Here is a 27,847-nt window from a genome sequence, read left to right as displayed (position 1 = left end):
TGGCGCACGGCCAAACAAAAACATTGTCGTCTGCTTCATTTAAATTTTACATACTCTGTCTGGCATATAAAATCCTCATAATATACAGCCAATTAGACAAAAAGGTCAACAAGTCACTGCGTGTAATGAGCACTTGGCAGCAACCATTTGTTATGTTTTGACCATGTCCCTTGCCTGGTCTACAGCTTCCTGAGCTAGCCATGTGTGACAGTGGTGCAAGATGGTGGCCGTTCCGCAGTAGTCACATGTTTTTTCATCAGTACCATGCACGTGATAAATATATTATCATAGACTGCGACATTATAACTGTAAAGGAAATAGTCTGTGCGCTGAAAGATCTGGATTGATTCTTGAAATTTACGAGTGACATAGGGCTGTGTTGTGTGGTCTAGGGCGGATGTTGATTATATTAAATAGTAATATTTATATATACATCAAAAGGCACCAAAATGATTTAGGTAATAGAATTTATTACCGAAGAGCAAATTTTGGGGCACTTTTTTCTTTGTTAATTAAAAAATTTCGATTAACTTTCGTTAAGAATATATTTATCTCATAGAAAAATTCATTTTCGTTTCACTTTCGCGAAACTTGATAAATTTTCTTTCACTTTCATTTCGTGTGGATGAAGTCACTTTCGCACATCCCTATTCAATACATGTCTTTTGGTGCACAAAATATAATACCTTTAACATGAGACTCATCAGCGGCCAAAACCTGGCAAACTAAGCCATGGCTCGCTACTTTATCACTGAAAAATGCTAGAACTATTGGCCTTGTCAGAATATGATGCAGTGCTCCCTATTATCTTTGTGCCACGGACTTGGCAGCAATGTTTGGAGGAACAGGTTAGCAAAGAGAAATATAAATGTTACACTGTAAGAACATGAAAACAGAATTTGTCCAGCTTTACAGAGTCGGTACGTGAGTCGGTGATGACCATATTTATATCATATTTAGAATAAGTTGTAAGAACTGTTGATAATTTGGATATGAAATATTGTCATAAATTAAGTGATTCTTTCCTCGATTACCATATTTTCTGGCCAGTAAGCTGACAATGTTTGCACAGCTTATGTAGCACTAATAAACAAAAGACGTGGTACATCATTTGAAGGTTAAATCACAGTCGTAATTGCCTATTAATTGTAACACTTTACTAACTAAAGTTAAATTTTTGTTCTTGCAGAGAAAACATTGTGACCTCATTCTACACAATAAATTTATTTCGTAAATATAGTATTTACCCGCAAATGGGTCTTTACATAAAAAAAAAAAAAAAAAAAAATTGGTCAATTTTTGTGTCTTTGTCATTGTTTCAACATCATTAGGCCAATGTCATTATGCGTGCCGTCATTTTCTATAAAGTGTTGCTAATCGGAGAATCAAGCTCAAACTAAATAAAATTCATTTCCTGCAATTAATTTAGTTTATACTTTTCTTACAAACTTCATGCTAAATAAATTATATTCATTGATTTTACTAAATTAAAAATTACATTTTTATGATCTGATTAAAGTTTAATGAAATTGTGGTTTGATTTCATGATTTTTATTATCTGCTTTTCGTTGTTATATGGTGTATTGACATTTTTTTTTTCCCCCGTAATTCACTATATATAATCTTCTCCATAGTCATAATATATAGTGTGTTTATCAGCATGTGATACAGTAAATCTTGCTCATTCAGTCATTTGGCTGCATGTGTTGGCACAATATTTTGATCAAATCCAGTTATCTGACTTGTGGGTTCAGTTTCAACTCCGGCTTTACTTAGTTATGAACGTGTACTTGGTCCGATTTGTTCAGAGCCAACTGCAATTACCCTATGCCTGTGCAAAGATAATACATAGTGCAATGTAAAACCACCTGAAGTACCTATGTTTTTGTGTTCCATCAGTTGTTCTGCGACATCACCTACTCAGTTACGTCGTGCACGGAGAATGAAGCGAACCGCTACGGCAGGTTCCTGTGCGCAATGCTGGAGACGGTGATGCGTTGGCACGCGGAGAAGGCCACATTTGAGAAGGTGATTGTCTACTTACTGCGTGACGTTTTCTTCTAAGAAAAACTTCATTACACCATTGGTTTTGGTACATAACATGTGCACCAATCACTAATGAAATGTGTTTTACATTCAGTAAGATGGAGTAATATTATAGAATTATTTTCTTTTCGGGCATGTAATTTTGCATAATATATTGGCATGTTTAAAGAGAGTCGCTGTTTGATAAAACTGGTACATTTATTTATAGACTTTAATTAGACGTGATGGGGAAATAGTAGGGATGGTCGGGTACCCGAAATTTCGGGCAGTGTTTCGGGTATCAAGTATACCCGAAATTCCGGGCGGGTATTTCAGTGCCCGAAAATATCGGGCACCTTGGAAAACGGCAATTCCGCACGGCGCGAGTAAACAAAGCTTCTTTTTTTTGGAACGCACGACAGCTGCAGGAACATGCCACGCCGCCGCCGTCCCGGCACCAGCCGGTGAAGTGAGTGTGCGTGAGAGATAATATAAAGAAGGTGCTCGGTCAGCAAGTGTGTTTGTGGGAGGGGGAGAGAGATATAAGAGAGCGAGCCCTGCAGCAAGCGGAAGTGGTCAAGGTCAACATTTACCGTTACTCTCGCTGGCTGACTAACGATGCAGCTGGTCGCCCGGCTCTCCCTCTCACACACACACACACACACACACACACACACACACGCGCGCGCGCGCGTACGCACGGCGGATGCTCACTGCTCAATAGTCACAAAGTAGTGTTCAAGGCCGGTGGAGCTGCTTGCTGTGTGCGAGAAGGATTATAAGCTGACTTTAACTACACACATTGTAGTTGCGTGGCATTAGCAGAAAGTGGTTGTGAATTGTTTCTATTTAATTCATGTCATTATTTTACCAAAATGGATACCAGTGGAAGTGTAGGTCAAACAATCAGCAGTGACAATGAACCTTCAAGCAGCTACCCAAACACAATTTAGTTAATAAGCACTTTATTTCCAAGATTAATATGCACTCTATTTTTTAGTTTAATGTTTAACTTTCATATCAGTGCGGTATAGTAAATAAATAAAAACAGTTCAGGTTTGTCAATGCAAACTTAAGTACGACTATTTTATGTTCAAAATTTATTTCATTAACTGATTTTGATGCCCGACCGAGATTGCCCGAGCCCGAAAATTTTGGACAATTACCCGCCCGAGCCCGCCCGAAGTCAAATTTCTCTGCCCGACCATGCCTAGGAAATAGCAAATTATATCTGTACTTTATGTAATTTATTTTAAGTGAAGATGGGCAAAGTGTTACGTCGAGCTGAGCCAAGTGACTAATAGCAACTTCGATCGAGTCCACACATGATTATTTTTAGTGGAGTTCAGTCTCGAATTTTTTAGAAATGAAATTGAGGTCAAGCCGATGAAGAAATTTTTGAGAACAGGTTTATTGTCTAGGTAATTATTTAAATGCACGACGCAGAAAAATCGTGACTATTCGCAATTTGTTCACAAGAGATTAAATAAATTATAAAAAATATATAATAAAAACTAATACTGGAGTAGCAAGTAATGTATGTATTTCAATGGGTAAGGAATGAATCACCCACGTTCACAGAGGTCTATTTAAAGAGTATACTGATACAAAATATGTTGGTTGTATTATAAATATAAGTAGAGACCCAGAAATTTCTTCAGTAGCAAGTTTTAAAATTTTTGGGTGACAGACATCAAATCTTGGTTGAAATCTGAGGAATTCTTGAGTAAATTCTTTAGAAGCTCTTCGGTGGACTAGAGAACGAGTTGAGATATTATTGATAATTGTCTGTGTAATTTTTAATGTTACAATCATAGCAATACTCAGTAACATTTTAAGAAACACTTTAAAAAATGTTAAATGTTATGATTTTTATAAGTTTTAAAACTGTAATGTACTATTTTTCCCTTTTGTGTCATTAAAGAAATATTAAAATATTTATAACAATTTAGCAAAAAATCTTAGTTTCAGGCATCAAATATAACACTTAAATTACTTTTCATACTAAGAATGTTTTAACAACATAAGACAAATGAAATTAACTTTTGTATCCATTAGATTCATTGGGTCTTATGTGTTATGACTTGTATTACGCCCTACGTATAAATAAGTCATAAAGTTAGTCATATTTTTGTAGCTCTTCAGGCTTCTAAACAAGTCACTAATTAAATAACTTTTATAGGCCAGGCAAATCTTTGACTTTGCAAAATCAGTGGAAGCTCTGTTCAATATTCATTTTGACTTCACTAGGAAATTTGCTGTTTGTTTTATTTGAAGCTTTAAAATCTTAAAAACATGAGATTTGATCTTGGAAATATTTTATTGTGTTTTTTTTAATATTAATTTTGCTTGAAAAAACATTTGTGGCATTCATACATTACTGCAAAAGCAAGGGTGTCTTTACCACTCCATTTAGTTGTTTCTACTGCAGGTAGACTTTTTAAGTATTGTGCATGCTGCTGTTCAAATGTTGCCTGTTGGTCGTTCTTCCAGGAGTTTTGCCTTGCAGTGCCCCGTGGTGTGCTAGAGCCTGGCTTCAGCTACTGACCTCGTGTGACAGTACCTCAAGGCAGGAGCTCTTCTGTCAGAGAGAGTGGCCTCAGCAACGTGGTTGGTCGGTGTGTTGGCAGGAGTGCGCCAACTACCCGGGCTTTGTGACCAAGTTCCGGGTGTGCAACCACTTCTCCGAGGCCAACGACCACGTGGGCTACGAGAACTACCGCCACGTGTGCCACAAGTGGCACTACAAGATCACCAAGGCCATGGTGATGTGCCTCGACTCCAAGGACTACGTGCAGATCCGCAATGCCCTCATCATCCTGATCAAGATCCTGCCCCACTTCCCGGTGCTCAGCAAGCTCAGCCAGATCATTGAGCGCAAGATTGAGAAGGTGCGTTAGACCCTTTTAACACCTTCCCTTCCCTGTTGAGGTAATGTTACTTTTTAGAGTATCATTGTAATTTAGTGATTTAATCATAAAAAATCTCATTTCACTAAAAAAACACACATTCAACTAGGGGCCCTAGACTTGTAAATACGTAGTACTATCAAACAGCAATATTAAAAAAGGCAAAAGCGTCAAAAAACTTTGGTACTAAAAAATCATATTTTTAATATAAAATTTAGTACTAAATGTTAATTGTGGTTTTCATTGCCTTAAAATTTTTATTATATAGTCAAGGCATTAAAAATGAAAATTTTTGATAGTTACAAAGGAAAGTTTTTTTTAGAGAAATCAATCGATTATTTTTTTTTTTTTTTTAACTTCCTGAAATCTTTTCCGTTCAATCTCTAAGAGGGTGTTGTGGCAGTTTAAGTAGTCCATTAACCATTAGTTCACTGTTTTAAATCTGTGGTTAAGTAAGCTACATTAAAAATACAGTACACTCCCTATTTAACGCGGTTGTCGGGGGACATAACTTTTACCCGCGTTGTTGCATAACCGCGATGTTTCGATGTGACCAAGGTCAAAAGGCATAAAACACCGCCTGTGTTCTAATAGGTCGGCAATCACGCACAGTATAGACGGCCCGCCTTTGTGCGGACTTTGCATCCGCAGTTTTCACTAAACGCGGGTGAAAAATAAAAATAATAAATTTTAAAGATAAATATGAAATTTTGAATTTTATTTTTTATTTTTCCGCATGCCGCGCACAGTTTGTCGCACGGCCTACGAGCGCGCCACACGCCGCCATACACACGTGCGGCACACAAGCTGCTGCCAGTCTCGTGGTGTCAGCCACAGTATCTGCTTCGTCTGAGTGTCCGTAACAAAGTAAGTGCAGTGTGTGCGGTTACACACGATTCTGTGGTCAAAGTCTTCTAAATAGAAAGGCCATAGTAATACTTCAAACCGAATATGAATCGCAAAGTACCGAGTTTGATTGACAAAATAAAAATTCTAGATTTACGTACTTACAGATAGCGTGTCTTTTGCAGAAGTATGCAGCAGATACGTGAAAAACGATTCTAGCATTCGTACAATATAAAATAAAGAATCGTCTATCGTGTAAAGTGGTTAAACTTTTTTATCCATGCTTACATTAAATTATAAATTGTCACATGTGGGATACAAAAATTGCGCCAAAATAATGTTAGCGCAATCAGTGGCGCCGTATTAAAAAGTCTGTTAAACATTGTCTTTACTTATTTCACCAAACGCTGTGTCGAGTTGCTGAGTGTGTGTGGCTCGGATCGGCAAGTGTTATATTCCCCAGCCTCTGGTTAAAGGTCGGGAGGCCGCTACACATAAACATATCCGGGGCTTGTTTACTACCTCACGGTAAAAGTGGTACAGTATGGTTCACGTAAGTATTGGACCACTGGGAATTCCTCGGCAAAGATTAAAAATACGCTAGCTGATTTACTTTACTATTTAATGTTAAAACATTATACCAAAGTAAAAAGATGAACGTGTATAATACAACGAATAATATTACGTCTGTAGGTTCAAGTTATAACAAAACATTTATATGTCTCCGCTTGTCAACACACGTGAACACGAGAAGTGTGCCGACGGAAATGAGTGAACTACTCAAGGTCACCATACTTCCCCCCTTTCGGCTTAATCGCCCCTCTCATCACTGGCGCTTATATTCCACTACGTCTACCCGGGTGTCTTGGTCGCATATTCTCGGCTCGCCTCTCCCCTCCCAGCGCTTGCCGTCAACCAAACCTATCCAAAATCAATCCCCAGCCGAGTCACGCTGGATAATGTCGCTGGACGGTGGGCTTTATCGGGTCCCCTGTTCGATGCTTTATTTGTGGGTTAAAAAAAATGTTAAGAACTAGTGTTTCAGAAAATATCACTGGGCTGGATTGGACCATAATTTGAAAACACTACAAGATAGAGGAATAATGTACGGAGATATCTTGTTTAGAATTTCACTGCGGACATTTTCTACGCCTAGGCTTTTTTCTGCCCGATGCTTAGTTTGTGAGTTACAACGCAAAATTATCCTAATCGGCTGTCAACCATTTATTCCATTGTTATTACTGTAGAACCTCGTTAATCCGTGACGCGCTAATTCGGGAATCGGATAATCCGGGACGATTAAAAAGTGCAGAAAAAAAAAGAGAAGTAAAAATTGTCAGCGCTTGAAATTAACGTCACGCGGGCCGGCGGCCGGCAACCACTGCAAGCCATCGCGTGGGCCGCCAAACTCTGCAACGCTGTTTGTACCGACCCTTTGTGTCGTCCCCCTTTCAGCTGTCACATTTGTCACTCTTTAAACTTGAGGGGGATGTCCTGACTTCTGCTTCCCATCTCCCTTTGTTTCCACCCGCCAACGCACGGCAGGCGCCTGGCGAGTGACGTGTCTGGCTGGCATTCGGCTGGATTAAGGGGGGGGGGCGGGGGGGGGGGGGGGCTACACAAAATTTATGTGTGCAAGTTCAGCACGATCTTATCTTTCTCTCTTCGGCGGTTGTAAATGACCGTGAACTAATGGCTAGGCAGTGCCGTATTTTTTTAAACCGAGACTAATTCGAAGACGGCCCTTACCATCTGCTGCCAAGGCGCAGTAAGACTCGGTAGATGTTACGTCACATGACCTTGGCCTACCCAGCTGCACGCCGGTGTCTGAGAAGCTTGACAAGACCTTCCGGGCTTTTAATCGCTAGTCCGTGAAATTCGGTAATCCATGATTATCTCGGTCCCGACCATCACGAATTAACGAGGTTCTACTGTGTTATTATTATTATTCATTTCTGATTGGGGGACATGGTTTGACCCGCGATATACCCGATTCCGCGATCTATCGGGGCGCGGTATACCGGGAGTTTACTGTACTACAGTAGAACCCCGATTTTGCGAACACGGATTTAACGAAAACAGCGATTTAACGTAAAGGTTTTCAGGAACCATCAAAAAACACCAATTTATTAAAATATTAATATAGATTTCCAAAAAATGAAAGTAAATTGTAATGGAATATTATTAAGAAATACACTCTGTGGTGTCAGTAATAGAATGGAGGTACTATATATTAATATGTGACTTTGCATCATCTGTCCAAACACGAAAAAATAAAAAAAAATTGTTCAAATTGCTTAAAAACTCCGGGCACTGTAACTGAATTGCGTAGGTGCGTGCCTTTGCGCGCGCCTGGATAGATAGACTGTCCGCGACACATGACGTCATGAAGGGTTTCTTTGTCCGCATCCCCCTCCCCCTCCTCTATTCCTGGCTTGACTCGCCACGTTATCTTCCACTCACGCCCGCATATTAACAGTGCTAGGCAATAATCTCACGTTTCCAAATATTCCCTTTCCCATCCTCCAGGTTTTTTCAACTTGTGACAACGTCACACCAATCATTATTCTTATAGAGGTGTAAAAGTAACGAAAAAAAAGTGTACCCGTATGTATTCGTTACTATAACAATTAGTACTCGTTACTATCGTATCGTTACGTTACTTCTGATACCGCATAACATGCTATGTTATGTTGCAGCAACGAATCGAGTCGTATTGTGTACGTAAACAGTATGACGTCGCGTAAATAATAATAAATAGAATATAAACAATTAACAATATTTCATAATTAACAGTTTTTGTTAACCAAAAACAATTAAATCTCATTAGAGCGGCTTTTTTATATTATCTCTTTTAAGATAAGAACAAAAAACGTGAAAATACGCGATAATAAAAAACAAAAACATAATTACATATTTCTAATTTGTAAACAATACTTTGTTACGTTGTTTCTGTTCCAATCTCAAACTTTTTCTACACACAATTCCTTTAATAAACAAACATCGTTCTTTGTAACGTAAATACATCGAATACGCGCGCGCATGCGTAAAACATACGAAAAATGCGAGTTACGAGATGCAGCCGTGTGTAACGTTTCGTTACTCGTTACTAGATGGCGCACCCGTTACTCAGTACCGAATACATACGGTTTGCTACAGCTCTATTATTCTCAGTAAGAGCTTTGTGCGCGGTGTTTAGTTTTTGGAATACGTTTTTTATAAGTGCTGCGCAGCTCGGGGAACAAAGAGAGTCAGCCGGCGACTACGCCGCGCCGTAACAGCAGCTGACCGAGTACAATGACCTTTCTCCGCGTACGGTGCGCTATTGACGGTAAATTTCCATCAATTTGCGGCCATTTTTTATTTTTCACTGTGACGCAATGTGTATGTAGCTCGTATTTGTTATAAACGCTGCAGGTTGCGACTGTATTTTAATAAACTTTAACGTATTTCTTACACTTTTCATATTTTTAACATTTTTTTTTAAATTTAATGCCTTATTTTTCACAGTTTCTGAAAATCTGTATGTACGACCGAGGTGTACGTACGAACCGGGGGCCGTACGAGCGAGATCAAAAACGTTGAAGATGGAAAGTTGACGAAGCCTGAGATAGCACGGCAGCACAAGATATCAGCGTCGACCCTGTTTACGATATGGAAACATAGGGACGCGATTATGAGTGCGGGGGTCATTGAAAATCGGTAAATCGGATTTAACGAAACATCGATTTAGAGTAAATATTTTCGATAACCGTAGCACTTCGTTTAATCGGGGTTCTACTGTATATAATAATGACCATTGGTTAAGTGATTTTTATTATTTTATGTAGAATAATCCAAAACCCAAGCCAACCTACCATTTTCACAATATATTTGTTTTATGTGTGTGTGTGTGTGTGTGTGTGTGTGTTTGTGTGTGTGTATATATACACACACACACACACACACACACTCACATACACGCCCATGCACACCGACGTTAATAATAAGCTAAAGCCACAACTTAAAACTTTTACTTTGAATTGTTAAATGAAAGTCTGAATACTATGTGGCAGAATAAAACCAAAAAATACCTAACTAGCGTATGGTGCCGTTAGTTTTTTTTTCTCAAGTATCTTATAAATAAAGTTTTCTAAGGGCTACCATTAGTAGAGACCCCGAAAAATGGTGAAGCGTGAAATTCACGAAATAACGCAAAAATTTGATACTTTAAACGAATTTTGCGGACTTCCTTTGATTTTCGCGCTTTTTCGCACAAAATAATGTCCTTATGTCGTAAGTTCTATTTATTTACGCCATCATAAACATAGGCGTGAAATAAACATAGACTGAAAGACTAGTGCCGTGATATTATCTTCGTTTTGACACGTTACTGAAATTCACGTATTTTTATTACTCTGTTTACAAACAGTAAATATTGCCATCGCAAATGAAAACAAAATGTAAAAATTGTCAACAATCGATATGTGCGCACTACCAACATAACAAATTGACTCCACAGTTTTCGTGTTTTGAATAATGGTCGTTTCTGCCGCAAGGCGCACTGGTGTCGATTTTTCTAACCTAATTTAATCGCATCGAGCTAAGATGGCAGTCATTTTTGCGTGCACATATCTATGAGTGTTTACAACTACCGTCCACATTTTGTAAGTTTTGTGATACAATTGAATTTGTGGCTAAGATGCAGAAAACTTCGACAATGTTTGATCGCGAAAGAGAGATAAAATCGGATGATTTTATATTTTTGATCAGCGGGACAAAATTATGGTGTGCAAGTTCTGCAACGTGCGGGTTGATTGTACACGCAAAGACACGTGCAAAAAGCATGTGGCAAATGACACACACAAAACAAAACAAAAAAGACAATGATTTTGTCAAGCATTCTACCGTGTCTAAACAAATCTCGATAGGCGACAGCGTGAATAAAGCAAACAAGCTTTAAAGTGCAGAAAACAAGAATTTTTTTTTGATTTTGTTAATATGATGCTTTAAGTTAACATTCCTTTGGAAAAAGCTGTTCATCCAGCTATGAGGGAATGGTGTAACACTTATGTTGAAGGTTAGCCTTATTTATTTAGAAATGTTTTCCTCCTCTAATAAAAGTTCATAAGCATATGTAGGCCTACAATATTATCGATTAACTTACCTTTACTTGAAATAAATATGCAAGTACCTCAGATTAACAAACACATAAATAGGATGGATTGCATTGTGAAATGGTGAGCACACCACAATATATTTTTGACTGATTGATTGATGGTTTGGCTCTGTAATCCAGTAGTACCTAATCTAGAAAAGGTTAGGTTAGGTTTGGCTAGGAATTGTTTTGAATAAATTAGCCCATTAATATTTTCAGCGATAACCTTATAAATGCTACCTATTTATAAGTATTAGTAATGGGTCGATTCCGATTCCGGAATCGGTCGGTTCCACCGATTCCACTGGAATCGTTGGATTCAGAATACAATGGTTTTGGAATCGACCATGACCGATTCCTGCATTGTTTTTAAGTTTGCAAAATACATAATCTACGCAACGTAAGAAAATATTAAAATGCATGCAAATATAATTTTTAAAACTACATAATACAATCTTTTTTTACGGAACTGATTTACGAATTACGGTGATTAACGTATTTATTTACTTGCACCGCCATTTTCCCTACTGTACAAATGCAGTATCTACTTTCCCACTTTAAGCGAAAGCATTTTTAGGAAATTACGTTGCAGCAGCACTGCATTTAATAGCAAACCTTCAAAAATAATTAGACAAATCCATAAATGTTTAAAGAAAATTATGTAAATGTAAACGGCAAATAATGTAAACGTGAACTATTTGATCATGGCAGCTACATTTGCCATTGTAAACAACCTAATTTTTTTTTGTGCTACCTGCCATGGTAAACCATACGGCCATGAACAAAATCTTTGGTGACGTGAACGTGAACGTGAAAATCTCTACACATTAAACTTTAAAGAATTAAAATGAAATAATTTTTGAATGAAATTTTACCCAAATTCACAGTGGATTATTGCAACTATATTAAAATAAGTTTAAAAGCAACATAACCAAATTGCTTTAAATCGGCGTTCTTGTGCGTGTTCAGCGATGCTCGTTTTACGTTAGATATATTTTGGAAAGGCAGTTGGCAAGTCTGAATTTCAAAACATTGCTGCGGAAACGTTCGTAAATTTTTATTACCAAACGGCAAACATAAACAATCTTTTGAAAGTAGTTGTGTTAGTTTAACAGAATTGTTTCCGATAAATTTCTGAAATGAATTAAATGTTAACACGCGATTATTTGAAGAGTTTAAATATTTTGTGTAAGAAAATCTCACCATAAAATGTGAAAATTTTGAGATGCTAAAAATTGCACAGAACTTTCTTACTCAAGAACCGAAAATTTATTTTCTCTTTACGATTGTGAGGAACTGCAAGACTGGATGGATTTATTCTTTTCACCAAGTGAGATAATTAAGTTCTAGGTAATATATTAAAACGTAAGCATCTCTGACATTTTATTTTAGTGTGGTGCATATTTGTTTGTCATTTCCATCATAATGAGATAATAAAGTTTTATTTTTACATTTCCCTTTTTTATTTTTTTTCGCCATGGTCCCTTGAAATATGTATAAACGAGGTTATATTGACATTTTATTTGGATCATTATTTAGTTGTGCTTGAAAATAAAATTCTTAACCTAACCGTACAAACCCTCTTTTTTTACAATTAATTAATTGAGTTGATAATGTAAGGTATCTAAAGTTTGTTAAGTTATAACATTATTTACAATTTAAGTCATTAGACATCTTTTATTATTGGCAGTGTTTGAACACGTGTTTCGTCTAACTATATGCAAGGTTAAAAGGCCAAATTGTGCTAGAAATACAAGGTAGCGTAACTTGATGGTAATGAACATACTTTTTAACATTATATAAGCTGTATATAATGTTAATTTCTGCACAGAAAATGAAACACAACATAATGACATTTTTAAAATCATAAACAACCTTTTTTTTCTTAGTATATTACTCTGTTGAACATTGTCAGATAAAAATTAAGGAATCGGAATCGGATTCGAAGAATCGACCCTTTAATTTAAGAATCGAAAATGGAATCGGAATCAGTATATTTTAGGAATCGGCCCAACACTATAAGTATATTGTAAGTTATGTATACATTTTAGGTGCAGGGGATTTGCCATCATCAGCCAACACTCTTAGAGAAACTTATGTCCCAAAAATTGGCCAGGCAAATAAGGAAGCAGTAAGGCTATGAGGTTTTTTTTTACACCGCCAATGGCATAATTTTTTCACAATTTTTTGGGGTCTCTACTGATTGCTTATTTTTACACCGATTTTTTGCAACGCTTGCTAATTTTTACACCGGTTTTTTGCACCGCTTTTGTCATTTTTTTACACCGAAATGAGCCAGTTTTATTTACCATTTTCTGGGGTCCTTAACCATTAGGAAAGAACATGTATCTGTTTATTAAGATTTTATCATTCCAATTAGGATTTAAATTCATGTTTTTTTAAAGTGATTTTTTTTTAGTGAATAGTAAAAAAAAAATCATTTTATAAGTAGGGAGGTACTTTTACAACTCGAAATTCATAATGTGCACATTACTTTGATGGAAAGGTAACTTTGAAGAACTAGTAACAGTTTATAGTTTTAGTAACAAAAAATACTGGTGTGGAATTTAATTGTTTATGTTAATAATTATTATTGTAATATGTAAACTATTTTTATTCCTGGCTTTTGTTTCAGTAAGTGTATTTGTGCCGTTATAGTTTTCTGTATTATTTATACCAGTTATGTGCAGACTTGCCAACCTTTACGATTTTTTCGTAAAATGTACGAAAATCACGTCCGTTTTACGACTGTACGAGGATGTCTGCATTTTTTACGAATTTTAAAGACGAGACGTTTATTAAAACATGTATTTTCCGTCTGCCTTAAATGTTTTATTGTATGGTTTGTGAAAGCTGTTGCCATGTGTTGCTGTGGAAACGAGTGCTGTAATTGAGTTATATTTTTGGTCGAAGGCCAGCGAACCTTGTAATTTATTGTTCGATTGTATATCTTTCCTTATTGGCCGCCTGAGTTACATTGATGCGCTTACAACCAATCACGAACCAGTTTAAATAGCATTTTTTAAGTTTGGCAAGATGGTGTCGTGCATAAGCGTATGTTGTGATTCTTCAGTTAAAGTTGAGCCAATTTTGATTTTGTTTATTACAGGTTAGGAAACAAATTTATTGCATGTTTTCAATAAAAACGCGTTATGTGCACAATTAACGGAAGTGGAATCAAGTAAAGAAGAAAATGCCCCCGAAACGTGATACGCATTATTCTCAGGCATTTCGCGATACATACACACGGGATTTTCCGTGTTTGCTTAAATCAAGCAAGGGAACAAGGTTCACATTTTTTTTCAGTGTGTAGATGCGACATCAACATTGGGCACGGCGGAAGATATGACATCAATCTCCACGTGAACTGTTCAAAACATCTCGCAAATGTTAAAAGTGCCGCAGTCAGTTCAAATGTTAGTGATTAGTTCGCTAAAAATAACAGCACAGACAATGCTGTAATACGTACAGAATATATGCTTACAAACTTTTTGGTTGAACATAATATTCCTTTAAATGTTTCGGATCACGCCGGCCCGTTATTCAGAAAAATGTTTTCAAATTCTGAAGTAGCAAAAAAAATTGGTTGCGCAAGAACAAAGTCGATGGCTATCGTGAAAGAAATGGCAACAGATGTAACTATAAAATTGTTTGTAATTTACAAACTGTAGTATTTTCAGTCGCGACCGACGGCAGCAATGACTCTGAATCCAAATTATATCCACTAGTAGTAACATTTTGTGATGCAAGTTTGAAAATGATACTGTCGAAGTTGCGTTCATCACCAGTACTCCAGGGAGATTCTACTGGAAGTTAACTGATATCAGTGTATATTGTAACAAAGGTACACTCTGTTGATTTGTAGGGTACCACAAGGAATAAAGTTTTTTCTTTGATGTGATACTAAGCAAAAATGTTTCCATAATGGTAAATAATGAGAATGATTGTTGGTCTGCAATGTTAATGTATGTTAAAACGATTACATAATTTCTATTACTGTAAAAAATGTGATATCATGAAAGTTTATTAATTTTTCAATTGCCGCGAGCAGTTTACGCGTGTTATATTATGTTTTATGTATTTTACTAATTGAGGGTTTCAAAAGTTGGCAAGTCTGTATGTGGTTTTTTTTCCTTCTGTTAATTGATTCTTTTATAGTTTGACCAGCATACAAGAGCTACTAAATTATGATCAGGAAAAACACTTTTAATACAGAAGTAATATAGTCATATAGGAATCTTTATTTTTTATAATATTCAGTCATTGGTTTTTCATATTCAATGGTTAGTTTTGTTTTATTAGCTCTGATGTAACCAACATGGTTAGCTGTATTTTTATCAACGTAGAAACATTACATGAAATTTCTTAGAAAACTTTTAAAAAATCGGGGGGATGGTGGGTTGGGGGGGGGGGGGGACCTGAAATTCGGTTTTGCCGAAAAATTTGTGGCCATCCTGTGTATTGATGGTTGACGAGGGGCTGCCCAGACCTCGACCATGTCCGAACCCTCCGAACCCTCCCTCCGTCACCCCTCCAGCCAACATGTGGCTCTTCTGTTTACTATTTCACATTTGGACGTAGTTATGCAAAAAGGAACCAACCCACATGAAACCTATTCTGAGTATTTTGAAGTTAAAGTTAACTATAAATTGTAAGTATCGTATTGATAACATAATGTGGGTATAATTTTAATGGTCTAGTATAAATACTGATATAAAAATAGTAGTGATGGTTCGAATCACATTTTTCTCGAATCCGAATCCCAGACAGTACCTCGAATCCACCCCTCGAATCCGAATCCAGTTCTCAAGGGTTAATTATAAAATAATTTATAAGTTAAGAGAAAAAATTAAGCATTATGCAGAATTATTTAACCCTTTAAATTTTTATTTAAAAAAACAAGGATTTTAACACGGTCTGGATCAAGACGATTCCGTTTTTGGTCACACATGTTTCCTGCAGTGCTGAACAAACGTTCAGAGAACACTGTCGCAGGTGGTGAACACAAATATTTTTTGGACAGTTTATGTAGCCTGGGTGAACATGCAGACTGAGTTTTCCAGTATTCGAGAATGTTTATTTCTGGGTTAACTGTAGGATCACGTAATAATCTGGTCACTTCATCAATTGCTGTAGAATCCGACTTGGTGGATTTAAGGCATTCAGGCATTATCTGTGAGTACAGTGATTCATGTATCCACGGAAATCGGAAAACGAAATTCAACATCCGACGGAACAATATTTTGTAGTTACCAACTTGACATTTGTTTAAAGTCCCAAATGAAGGTAAACGCTTTCCTGAAATATTTAATGGAAACTGGAAGGCGCCATCTTGTCTTCAATGGTTTTAGGCCATAAGAAATATTGTCGTGCGTCTTTTAAAATTAAGCCTCACTAAAGCATAGTGATTAATATGCCCGAAGTTAAAAGTGACGGGGTGTTTTCTCTAGTTCACCCATTAAAATTTTTTATATTAATATTAGTTATTTTTTATGTTGCTCAAAATGATTGGCTAACAAATTCATTGGTTGGCCATCATGGAATTCACAGATAATACATATTTTAACGTTGGTAGTCTACACAAACCAAACTTGGTCCTAAAAAAATTCATAATTGGAACGTGTATCAGAATATTTAAAATTGAATTGCGATTAAAATACATGTGTACAAATACAAATGCATCCATGTTCATGAATATAAAGTAAGTTTCTCAAATCAGTACATGCTTCATAATTTTTGTTTATATAATAATGAATTAAAAGTACAATACAGTAGAACCTCGTTAATCCGTGATGCGCTAATTCGGGAATCGGATAATCCGGGACGATTTAAAAGAGAAGAAAAAAAAAAAGAAGTAAAAATTGTCAGCGCTTAAAATTAACGTCACGCGGGCCACGGCTGGCAAACACTACAATGCTGTTTGTACCGACCCTTTGTGTCGCCCCCCTTTCAGCTGTCACATTTGTCACTCTTTAAACTTGAGGGGGATGTCCTGACTTCTGCTTCCCGTGTCCCTTTGTTTGTTTCCACCCGCCAACGCCTGCGCCTGGCGAGTGACTCTGGCTGGCATTCGGCTGTACGAGAGGGAGGGGGGGGGTGCAAGGTCAGCACGATCTTATCTTTCTCTCTTCAAAATGACCGTGAACTAATGGCTAGACAGTGCTGTATTTCTTTAAGCCGAGACACTAATTCGAAGACGGCCGGCCCTTACCGTGAACGGCCTTAACCCAGCTGCACGCCGGTGTCTGAGAAGCTTGACAAGACCTTCCGGGCTTTTAATCGCTAGTCCGTGAAATTCGGTAATCCGTGATTATCTCGGTCCCGACCAACACGCATTAACGAGGTTCTACTGTACCTCAATAGGATGTGTTCAAAGGAAAACGTAAACAGGCCAAGTAAATTGTAAGCATTTTAGTTTTTAAAGTACTACATTTACATCAATATTTTTCCTCCAATCCCGAATCTTTTCCCTCGAATTTCGAATCTTTCGAATACTAGAGATTCGGTGGGATTCGAGGATTTGACCGGCCCATCCCTAAATAATAGCAACGACGGTATGATCAACCTTGTACTATTTTAATTTATTTTCAAATAAAATATAACAAACTTGTGGGTTGGTTTTTTTTTTTTTTTTGCATAACTACGTCCATTTTAAGAAATACTACGTTTGTTTTAATGATGAGAAATTTCAGTGTCCTGTTCACGTACCCACGAAAGTCTCCAAACGTTTTTACACGGTCTATCAAGAACATTTTTTTTTCCTCACAAAGAACATTATAGGTTGTGAATATTACCGCGTAATTTTACATGAAGACAGTGTCAGTGTGAAATATTAGAAGTGTGGTGTGGTCCCACCCCGGTTGAGTGTGGTGCCACCGGGAGGGTGTGTGTCGGACGCAGGTGAAGGAGGAGGAGAAGAACCAGCGCCAGGACCTGTACATCCTGGCCACCAGCTACATCGGCCAGCTCAAGAGCAAGGCCACCGCCATGATCAAGGAGAATGACTTCCACCAAGTCAGCGAGAAGGTCTGCTGCTTGTCTGTGTTCTCTCTCTCTCCGTACTGTACTGTCGGCGATGTTTATCTTTTGACTGATAGGGCAGTTATTTCTTCTGCCTGGCGGACAATAATTTAGGGGTCAATTCAATTCCCACAGAAGCGAAAAAAAAAAATTATAATAATAATAATCATTGACATCTCTAAACTTTTATTACACTCTGTTCAAGAGGAGTCCAAGATGTTTTGTTTTAGACTTGGGTAGCTGGATTTTTTTGTGATATCAAATAATTAAAAATTTATAAATTGTAAGTAAGTCTGGTGATGATAATGAGTAGATACCCGGAAAAATCGCTGCTCGTGTATTTGCAAAAAAATTACTGAACACTATTTAACAGTGGGAAATGTCTTGGAATGAAAGTTAAATACAGTAGACTCCTGATTGTCCAGTTGCGGGTTTTCCAGTTTGCAGATTAACCATGCTATATTTGATAAACCATAAAAACAAAAAAATAATTTTTGTAATTTTATTTCTGTTCATGCACAATGGCAAAGGCACTTGTGTAGCATTAAATATATCTCTCCCCTTTAAACTGTAATGTGTAATGCATGAAATAAATTGTAGCATAGTTTTTACAACAATAAACAGTGCTGTACTTGTTCATTATTAAAACAAGTTTTAAAGCAACATAATCAAATGTCTGTAAATGTTTTGTCTCCGTGCATGTGTGGTGATGTTCGTTTTACCCCATCAGAAATATTTGGAAAGGCAGTTGACAGTATTTAATTTCAAAACATTGCGATGGAACCATTTGCAACTTTTTCTATTTCTGAACATAAAGAATTGTTTTGAATTTAGTTGTTTTTTGCTTGTGGAATTTTTTCCAATAAAAATTAGTAAGTAATTCAATGTTAATACACAACTATAGGCAAAGTCAAAACATAATTGTATAAGAAAATTTCACAATTAAAAATGGAAAAATTTGAGATGCTTCAACATGTACATCTCTTAACTCAAATTCATAATAAAATAATTTAGTAAAATCTGGAAATCCATTTGAGGGCCTGATGTACATGAAAACAGATAACATTCGTGAAATTGGTAGGCCTGCTCTATTATATAGTTTTTAAATAAGACATTGACTAGTTTACTAGTTTCTTTTAGTAGTACAATGTTGTGGCAATTTTTCTAAAGCTTTTGCTATGCCTATAGCAGTAATGTTGTTAGCTATAAGTGATGTAGTGTTTTTCTGATGTATGTTATTGTATTTCAGTATGCATAACCTATGTGTAGGGACCCTGAAAAATGGTAAATAAAAACTACCAATAGCGGTGCAAAAAAACTAGTGAAAGCGGTGTAAAAACCCCTGGTAAGAGCGGTATAAAAAAACCAGTAGAAGCGGTGTAAAAAGTCAAAATTTTTAATAACGCGGTAAATAAAATTTGTTTCACTTAACACGTAGTACATTTATGTAAGGGGGGGGGGGGGGGGGGGGAGAGAATACAGGAAAAGTGAAAATAACTTAACTGTTAAATTTTAACTTTCATTATGAGATAATATTGAAAACATCTTGCTATTTTAAACACTTGAACATTTACACATTTAAAATTGTAATATTAATATAAACCCTTGTTGGGAAGTTGCAAAATTTGCACATCAATATTTGATTCTTTGCATCAAATACATAAAATCCGTCAGTTGCAAATTGATACAATTTTCGGCATGATTTAAACGCTTGTAACACGTTTAGATATGGCGAATTGCAATTGTATAACTGTTGTTTAAATTACATGCTTCATTCGAGGGCAAAGTACTAGCTAAATTACTGTTTCAGATAAATGTGTGAATATATAAATTCAAGAGTAACACTTAAATCCACTTTTCAATCTAAAAAAATATATGAAAAGTGTGTATTCAACAATAAGCAGCATCAAAACAAACAAGCCCGGAGTTTCTGAGCGAAAGATAAATGTTTCTCCGAACGTCTCAGAGAAGACGAGATAAAGTGTGTAAGTTTTCTTCACAATACATCAAGGACGTCATTTTGTATGGAAGGACGCCATGTTGGTAAAATTATTGTTTTTTTGTTTTTTTTTTGTAAATTACCGTAATTCGGTATTGACTTCAGATATATTGTGAATGTTCTAGAAAATTAAGACTTTTTTTCCGTATAAATGGGTTTGAAAGAAAAAAGTAAAGATTCACAGCGAAAAATTAAAAAATTCAACATGGCGTCGCAATGATAAAGTGTTTATGTACTTTCTTTTCTATGGCTTGTTATGGCCGTTAGGAAACCCGTTGGCCAACGAAAGAAAACAAAACAGTTGTGTTATTGTTAGGTTAATAAACGTAATAAACCCGTTTCTTGAACCCGAGGGCGTTAAAATATGAAGTTACTTATATTATTAAATTATAAAGTGAAAAAATGATTTGCCTAGGCGTCGTTCTGTAAAATATTTTCGTGTAGTGTGGAGTTTTATCTTTGACTTGTAAACATATTCTTGCGCAAATCTTAAAAATAGTGATTTTAAATGGACTATTTCGTGCGAAATTTCGTGAAATAGAGGAATTTAGCCCTATTTCGCGCAAAGCGAGAAAAATGGCAAATTTCGTGAAATTTCGCGGAATTTCGCGACGCATAAACGGTTTGTAAGACAATAAAAATAACATAAATTGTTGGTATGTTGACCCTATATGCTTGTATAAAAATTTCGTGAATAAACCATTCGCGAAATAAAAGGGTCCCTACCTATGTGCTGAGTTATGTGACTCTCTTCATTGATAACTGATCTCAAATTTGCAGCCCTCCAAGTCTGAAACAGCCTCCATTGCTTCGAAGCAGGACGTGAACATGGCTGTCTTGCAACAGTTGCCAGTGAAGCAAGTGAATGGTGACATTAAGCCAGGTCAGTAACTTAAATAACCATAAAGTGTTGTTACTATTTGGTTGCCTTAACTCATCGTGCTGAGGCTAAACACTTGGCCTGAACCACAAGAAACCTCCAAACAACCATTCCCCCACCACCAACTGCCTGGTCTTCATATCCAACGATATGACTATCATAATAAAAGAAAAAGATAAACTCCTTTTTAAATTTAAAAAAAAAAAATTGTTGATGACAACTTTATGTAGGGTGTGTAGTAATAATGTATGCCTATTTGCAATTTAATTTAGGGCTGTGAGAGATCCCAAACAATAAGATAACTTTAAAAACCGCATAAGTATTTTCTCTATGGTTGGGAAAACTATTCTGATATTCAGGAATTTTAAGGGGTGTGTTTGTGGTATGTGATTAATTTACACTTTATTTGGCGATGTAAATTTAGAGAAGACTTTTTTTCAGACATAATTAATGCCCAGGTTATTGGACTAGTTGAATTTTTCTGCAAGAAGAACCAGTGAAGTCTTTACAAGTGGATTAAAGGTGTCAGAACACTGTTAAATTAAATCTTTCATAAAAAAGCTTTGCTTGTTAGTTACACTATGATTGTGAGGCCACTTGTGGCGGCCTCAGTCCTCTTGGATATTATTTTTATTTTGCGTAAAGTTTATTCTAAGATGATTTAATTTTTTATAACACTATTTATGTCCTTATATTATTTAAGGGTGTATTTTAAGATTTATTTATTGTAACTTTTTAATAGTATACTTGGTTTATTTTACGTTAAGTACTCTTACTCTGTAGTGGGATGTATGAGAAGCAACGAGAACGATCTAGCGGAGTGAGGGGTGGTAGCAGAGGAGGGGGGTGACGTCAGCTGACGTGACGAGTGGGAGGCGGCTGCCAGCTGTTTGCGAAGGGAGTGTGTTTTTGACCGCCGGCCGCGGAACTGCTCGTGAATGTAGGAATCACATCCCAGCCATGGGGAAGTTGTGTTACGTTACGTGAACAAGAATTAACGGCAATATGACGGTAATGCCATGGCACGTTTGGCGAAGCAAAAAATGTGGTGGTACACGAGCGCGCGATGGTGTGGGGCTAGTGCACGGGCCACAGAAGCATTGCGCTGCTAGAGGTGCAAATAGTGAGTGGAGTTTTCGCCCGACCTCGGGAGTCTCCGGCTTCAGAGGTATGCTTCAGTACCAAGTAAGTGTGAGAACTGGATTTTAGTACTTTATTTTCCCGGCTGGTACGATTTACAGAAGATGTGTATTGAAAACAGAGTGCGGCGACGGGATTTAGTGGTTGGATTATATAGGCTGAAGAACGTCATAATTTTGGTTCCTCCCCCTTCCTCCGTAATAGACTTTTTTGGGACTTTGGATTAGAATGAATTATACTGCAAGAGTGTCTGTAAACCAATGTCGTTACACTGTGAATGTAATTATACCAATTTAAATGATACCTAGAATTTACCTTTTAAGTCCCTTTGCCTTTTTACGGTATTTATGTTTGAGCATCTTTGGTTTGGTAATTCATTATTATACCTATCACGATAGAGTTTCCAGGACTGTCGGTAAATTTAGTATGCTAATATATTTTTTTGCGCACTTGCCAAATGTTAGACCAGTCGATGCGCGTCTGTTAAACTTAACTTCTTTACACTCTCATTATCAGTATGTCAGTGGTGACGCGTACGCGGGACTGGCGTTGTGAGTGCGGACGTGTGCAACTACCCCGGTATAAGGGGAGTTGGCCACAATTGTAAGTGTAGCCCAAAGGTTTTCATTTCACCAGACATTTCTTGTGTGCTACTCATCTTGTTAAGTAACAACTGGCTTAATTTTATTGTAGAGCTGGGCATGATAGAAACTTTTTGTTTGGGAAAAGTTTGGTAAAATAAAACAATTTAGTGGGAACAGGATGTGATCAGGAATGTTTAGGTTACAAATTTAAAAAAAATATATTTGTTGGGAGTCCATGTGCCACAGAAAAAGTTTGCATATTAGAAATAGATAAGAGATAAATTCTTAGTATTTTTTATTGAACATGATACAGTAGAGAAAAGTAAAAATGTAGGTATGATGTCAAAAGAAAGAAATGCCCTTTTCCATGCCCTGGCATCCGTTTACTGGCACATTTTGGCACTTCTTTTAGCAGTTTAGTCCCACGTAGCTTTTGTTAATACCTCTTATCTGCTTCTGCCTCTTAAATATTTTTGGGCATGATGTTAAATCACGATCTCTAGCTGAATAAAATGAAAGATCAAATTAAACATAAATTACACTTATAAAGTATATCTCACAAATCTTAAGTCCTTTCGACATTTCAAATCAGGGTTCACATACCAAATAAAAATTATAGTTATAAAGCTCACCGCATATGTCTGTATGTCTTTTTTTAATAAATTCAATCACTCTGTTCAAATAAAAAAGAATGATACTTATAAAGTTAATTGCATAAATCAATAACTTTTCCGCACTAATAAATATATTGTAGATACTTCCCAATAGGAAGAGCTTATTTGTTAGCTGTTATGAAAACTGAGGAATATACAAACACAAGCACCGTTACAAGAATTATGTAGCTTCACGGCTGCGTCATTTCTACCTCTCCCCTGCCGTCTTCCCTTCTGGTTGTTACTACTAGCATATAGCATGCTACGCTACGTACCTATCCCCCCTCCCCCCTGCTGTCTTCCCATTCGACCGCTGGAGTTGCCACTGACGCTCTCTGCTCCTCTACTGGTTCCCTCTCCACGCACCTAACTATTACCCTCATGCGATAACACTAGAAAATTATAGCCCCGTTATCAAAGAAGTTTCACTTCAAAAATTGTATGCTATTACTATACTAAGTAAAAGTTTTATGCTTTTAATTATCTAGTGACTGTATATTGATAGCGACAGGTAATTTTCAAGAACAGTAAAAATACCATGAAATAAGACTAACCATATTTAATTTAATGATATATTCAAATAATTACAACAAAAAGTTTAAATCAGTGAAATAGTGACCCAATTAGCTTATATTTACACTTTGAACTTAAGTCATTCACTCGTTTTAGTTATTCACAGTGACCTCGTGCCCATTCGGCAACATTACAAACATTTACAGCGACTCTTGACTTGAGTTTTTCACTTTTATTTACATTTACGCTTATATTGCTTTTGACTTGTAAGTCATACTGTCTATAGTGTCATAAATACATGGAGCAAGTAAGCTACTTATGAGTGAAAATTATGGTAGATAAATCTTAGCTGTTGATTTAAACAATTTTTCAACTACCGTGTTCACATTTTTTTGATAGCGCAACAGTTGTATTTTAATTTTGTGGACAACATTCGTTTAACAACCCTTTTGCGACAGCAGTGAAATAAATAACTTTGATTATGGGGTGTATGCTTCTAAAGCTTAATAAAGTGCTTGTGTAAAATCATGCCTGTTAATATTTTGTACGCCACTGTTAATAGTTTTTGGTTTAAACTGCTGAAAATGGAGTGTTTTTGATTGCTTGTGTGTACTGAATAATGTTAAAAATGCAGTGCCTTCTTTAAAAAAAAATAGTTAGATAACAACAAGGTTGATACATGGACATGTAGACCTACTACCGGAATAAAATCAGATAAATGGAAGTAATTTCCCTACCAATTTTTCGGGAAAGATAAAATTTATTTAACTCTTTACCGAATGTGGAATTATTTTCTCTGTCCTGTGGTTGCCATATTGCCGGGCGAAAGCAATTTTGATATTTCATTCATATCTATGAATATTCATTTTCATGATTTCCAGAGCCACCACAATATGAAGTACGTATTATTAAAAAGTTCAATTGATTTTGTTCTTAAACCTCTTATGTTTTGATATAATATGTTCCAGTCGCATGGAACTAACATTCACAAATACATGTAACAGATTAAGATGCTCCTCCTGGCACAGTGGTACATAAGGGTCATTCCTATCAGAAAACAACTGCTAGTTGATGCTGATTCTTGATCCATAGGACTGGAAATGATTTTATTTTAGTATCATAAAGTTTATCATAGAATAGACCTATGAAACAGCAGTTAGGCCAAAACACTGTTTTGAATCCTTTCAAAGTCTTGTATTTTAGATGTTATAAATATTTAATATTAAATGGTTGGCTCTGATGTAACAAAATTGGTTAGCTATGAATTTATATTAACGTAGTAACATTTCATGAAAGTTCTTAGAAAAGGCGTAGCAATCCTGGAAATAACCTGGAATTTTTTTTTTTGCCAAAAGAGTGGCCTCCCGGATTCATGTGATCTCGTCGCCCTTCAATACCATTTCCTGAGTGCTCGGGGCATGGCAGGAAGGTGGAGCCTGGCTGGGCTGTAGTGCTGTGCCCCTCGCAGGTCAGGTGTTTTCATGCCCCACCCCCCACCCCTTTGGTGTAGTTGCCCAGGCCACGTGTGGCCATTCCCCTCGTACGCCTCGGCAGGCTGTCCTACCAAGTGACCTCATATGCAACTTGTGCAGCTGTGGCAGTATGCATTGTTGACGAACAGTAGCGAACTCTGGCTTGTTGACTTCATTGTGTGTGTGTGTGTGCGTAGGAGCAGAAAAGGAGCGAGCGGCAGAAAAGGGGTCCAGCGAGAAGAAGGACGCGACGCTGCGTGAGGCCAAGGAGCCGAGGAGTGAGAAGAGGAGCGCTGCGCGACAGAACGACACGCTGCCTCCCAAGATGGCTGCCGTTGGAGCTGCTGCGCTCCCAGAGACCAAGCGAGACAACACTCCAGGGTGAGTGTTCGTGCACTGGAGGCTCTGTTTGATTTTATTTATAACATTATAATGTGTAATTGACACAAAGAGGTGTTAGTATTAGATTAATGCTGAAAGTGGTGTTATTTGTTTCTAGTTATTTTGCATGTTTACATCAAAATTTACCTAAATATTTACTTTTTTTTTAAAGTACCTGTAAAATCATGTCATTTTCAAAGCAATAATTACTGTATTTACCCGAAAATAATTTGAAGAATTTTATCAAAACAACTGAAACTAGAATATTTCACCACATACTGAAAACTACAAAAATACACCACACAACTTGTGTGTACATTGTGAAGAATGATAGAAAATCTGTGGGAATGAAAGAAAGAAAACTGCAGATGCTGTCCAAGAAAAGGTAAACATTTTGAGTATGCCTCCAAGTTACATATACACTAAAATACAGAAATATTTTATAGTAAGTATTTACTTAGCTTGTAAAACACTATGTTTGTTAAGAAACTAGGACTTCTTCCAAAAGTAGAACCCAAGAGGCAAGTTGAAGTGAAAACAATTAAAATGGTGCAGAAGTTTTCCAAGATAATGACTAAAGTAGAATTTTGCCAGGAAAGAAAAACTGCAGTCAGTTCAAGGTTCAATTAGAGAAAAAGAAAAAATACAAAAAAGTCTCATTCTGTGTGATTTGAAAGAACTTTATAAGCCAAACAAATACCCAAACAAAAAATAGGTGTCTACATTTGAAGAGTTTAGTACAAAATTCTGTATCATAGTGGGAAGTGCTGTTTGCATTCGCATATATCATCAGAATGTGCAGCTCTTGCTTTCTTATGAAGAACTGGCAGAACAAATGGAAGTCTCATTCAAGCAGTAGTTATCAACTGGCAGTTGTGAGCTTGTTCATGTGTGTTAGTTCTTGCTCTTGGTGACATTTGGGAAAGTTATGTGAAAAGCTGAAGCAACTGAAAGTTCATTATTTTATCGCCAAATAAAGTCAGATTTTCTCAAACCACAGAAGAAACATCAGTTTTTTGTTTTGGGTTACTTTTCAGAAACTTTTTCATGCGCTGTGCAAGATGAGGTTCAGTCATTCCATAACAACCTTACATTTTAAAACCTCTTTAAAAGAAAATTTACAGATCAGACAACTTATTTGTGTTAATTAAATAAGTAAGCAGTAATATCCGAATGAATATTAGATTTTAACTTTAAAATACATTGTTTTATATAGGAAAACTACCTACACTTAATGCTCTAAATCTAACAGCGGGACAAAAAACATCATGGAACGTTTATTCAAGAATTTTTTTTTTTTTTTCCCCCAAATTTTGATTCCCTAAAATAACGGTGTGATGATTATATGTGGTAATCATCATAATAAGGTCTTTGGTGTAAGGGCTGAATGGTAGGTACTTCTTTGTAACAGCACATGGAAAAGGGCCATGTGACGAGATTGGAGGTATTGTGAAAAGGTTGGTTTAAAGGTTAGCTTGCAGCGGCCAGATAACAATCATGTCACGACACCTATGGATATTTTCAAGTATTTTTACAATCATATTCAAGGACTTTCTATTGTCCTAAGAATGATGTAGACAATACGAGAGATGCTCTTGAGGATAAAGTCCAGCAGATACTCCAGACCTCCATTCCTGTCAGTACTTCCGTTATTCAAACTATGCAGACATATTCTGAACAAGCAAGTACTTTCCAAGTCTTCAAAGTCAGTAAAATTGAGCAAGATAGATTAGAGGCACAACCTAAACTGCATGATATGTATGTTGTGTGAATGATAAGTACAGGTGGTATGGGAAAGCTTTGGAAATAAAAGTTAATGACATTGGAGAGTAAAGGATTCATCTAAAGGGGCCTGAAACTTAATTTAAAAGTCTGATGAAGATTGTACAACTTGGGTACATAAGGTACTTAAAATTCTAAAACTGACAGTTACGGTCAGATCTTGAACGAGGTCACATAACACCAACGATGAGCAATGACTTGTCACAACTGTTCCCTGAGAATACTATTAATTAGTGACAGTATTCAGTAATTTGTGATATTTTAGCCTTAATATTAAATTGTGGATATTCTTAACTTATAAATTTGGTTCCAATTCCAGGACATAATGCTATGAAATAGTTTCTCCCCCCTTGTTATTGTAGTGGTTAGATAGTTTTGTATCAAATTATGGGCCGGAGTTGGGTTAGCAAAAAAACTGATTGGAATTGAAGTGAGAACAGGAAAGAAAATAGAACAGGCACATCACTTGTCAACACAAACTTATTTATCACTTGTCTCTTTCATTT

General features: G+C 36.6%; 1 protein-coding gene across 2 annotated transcripts in view; it reads left to right on the top strand.

Moving 5' to 3' along the window:
• Window positions 1–27,847, top strand: part of LOC134536715 (THO complex subunit 2) — a 188,786-nt gene that overhangs the window by 106,727 nt on the left and 54,212 nt on the right. For both annotated transcript variants that reach the window (XM_063376592.1, XM_063376591.1), the window contains exons 20-24: window positions 1,900–2,028; window positions 4,656–4,916; window positions 17,818–17,943; window positions 20,717–20,819; window positions 25,376–25,559. In XM_063376592.1, coding sequence (XP_063232662.1) covers window positions 1,900–2,028; window positions 4,656–4,916; window positions 17,818–17,943; window positions 20,717–20,819; window positions 25,376–25,559 — 803 coding nt within the window. The remainder of the gene's footprint in view (window positions 1–1,899; window positions 2,029–4,655; window positions 4,917–17,817; window positions 17,944–20,716; window positions 20,820–25,375; window positions 25,560–27,847) is intronic.

The sequence above is a fragment of the Bacillus rossius genome, chromosome 11 (assembly GCF_032445375.1).
Source record: "Bacillus rossius redtenbacheri isolate Brsri chromosome 11, Brsri_v3, whole genome shotgun sequence".
Lineage (NCBI taxonomy): Eukaryota > Metazoa > Arthropoda > Insecta > Phasmatodea > Bacillidae > Bacillus > Bacillus rossius.
This window is presented reverse-complemented; position numbering and strand designations above follow the sequence as displayed.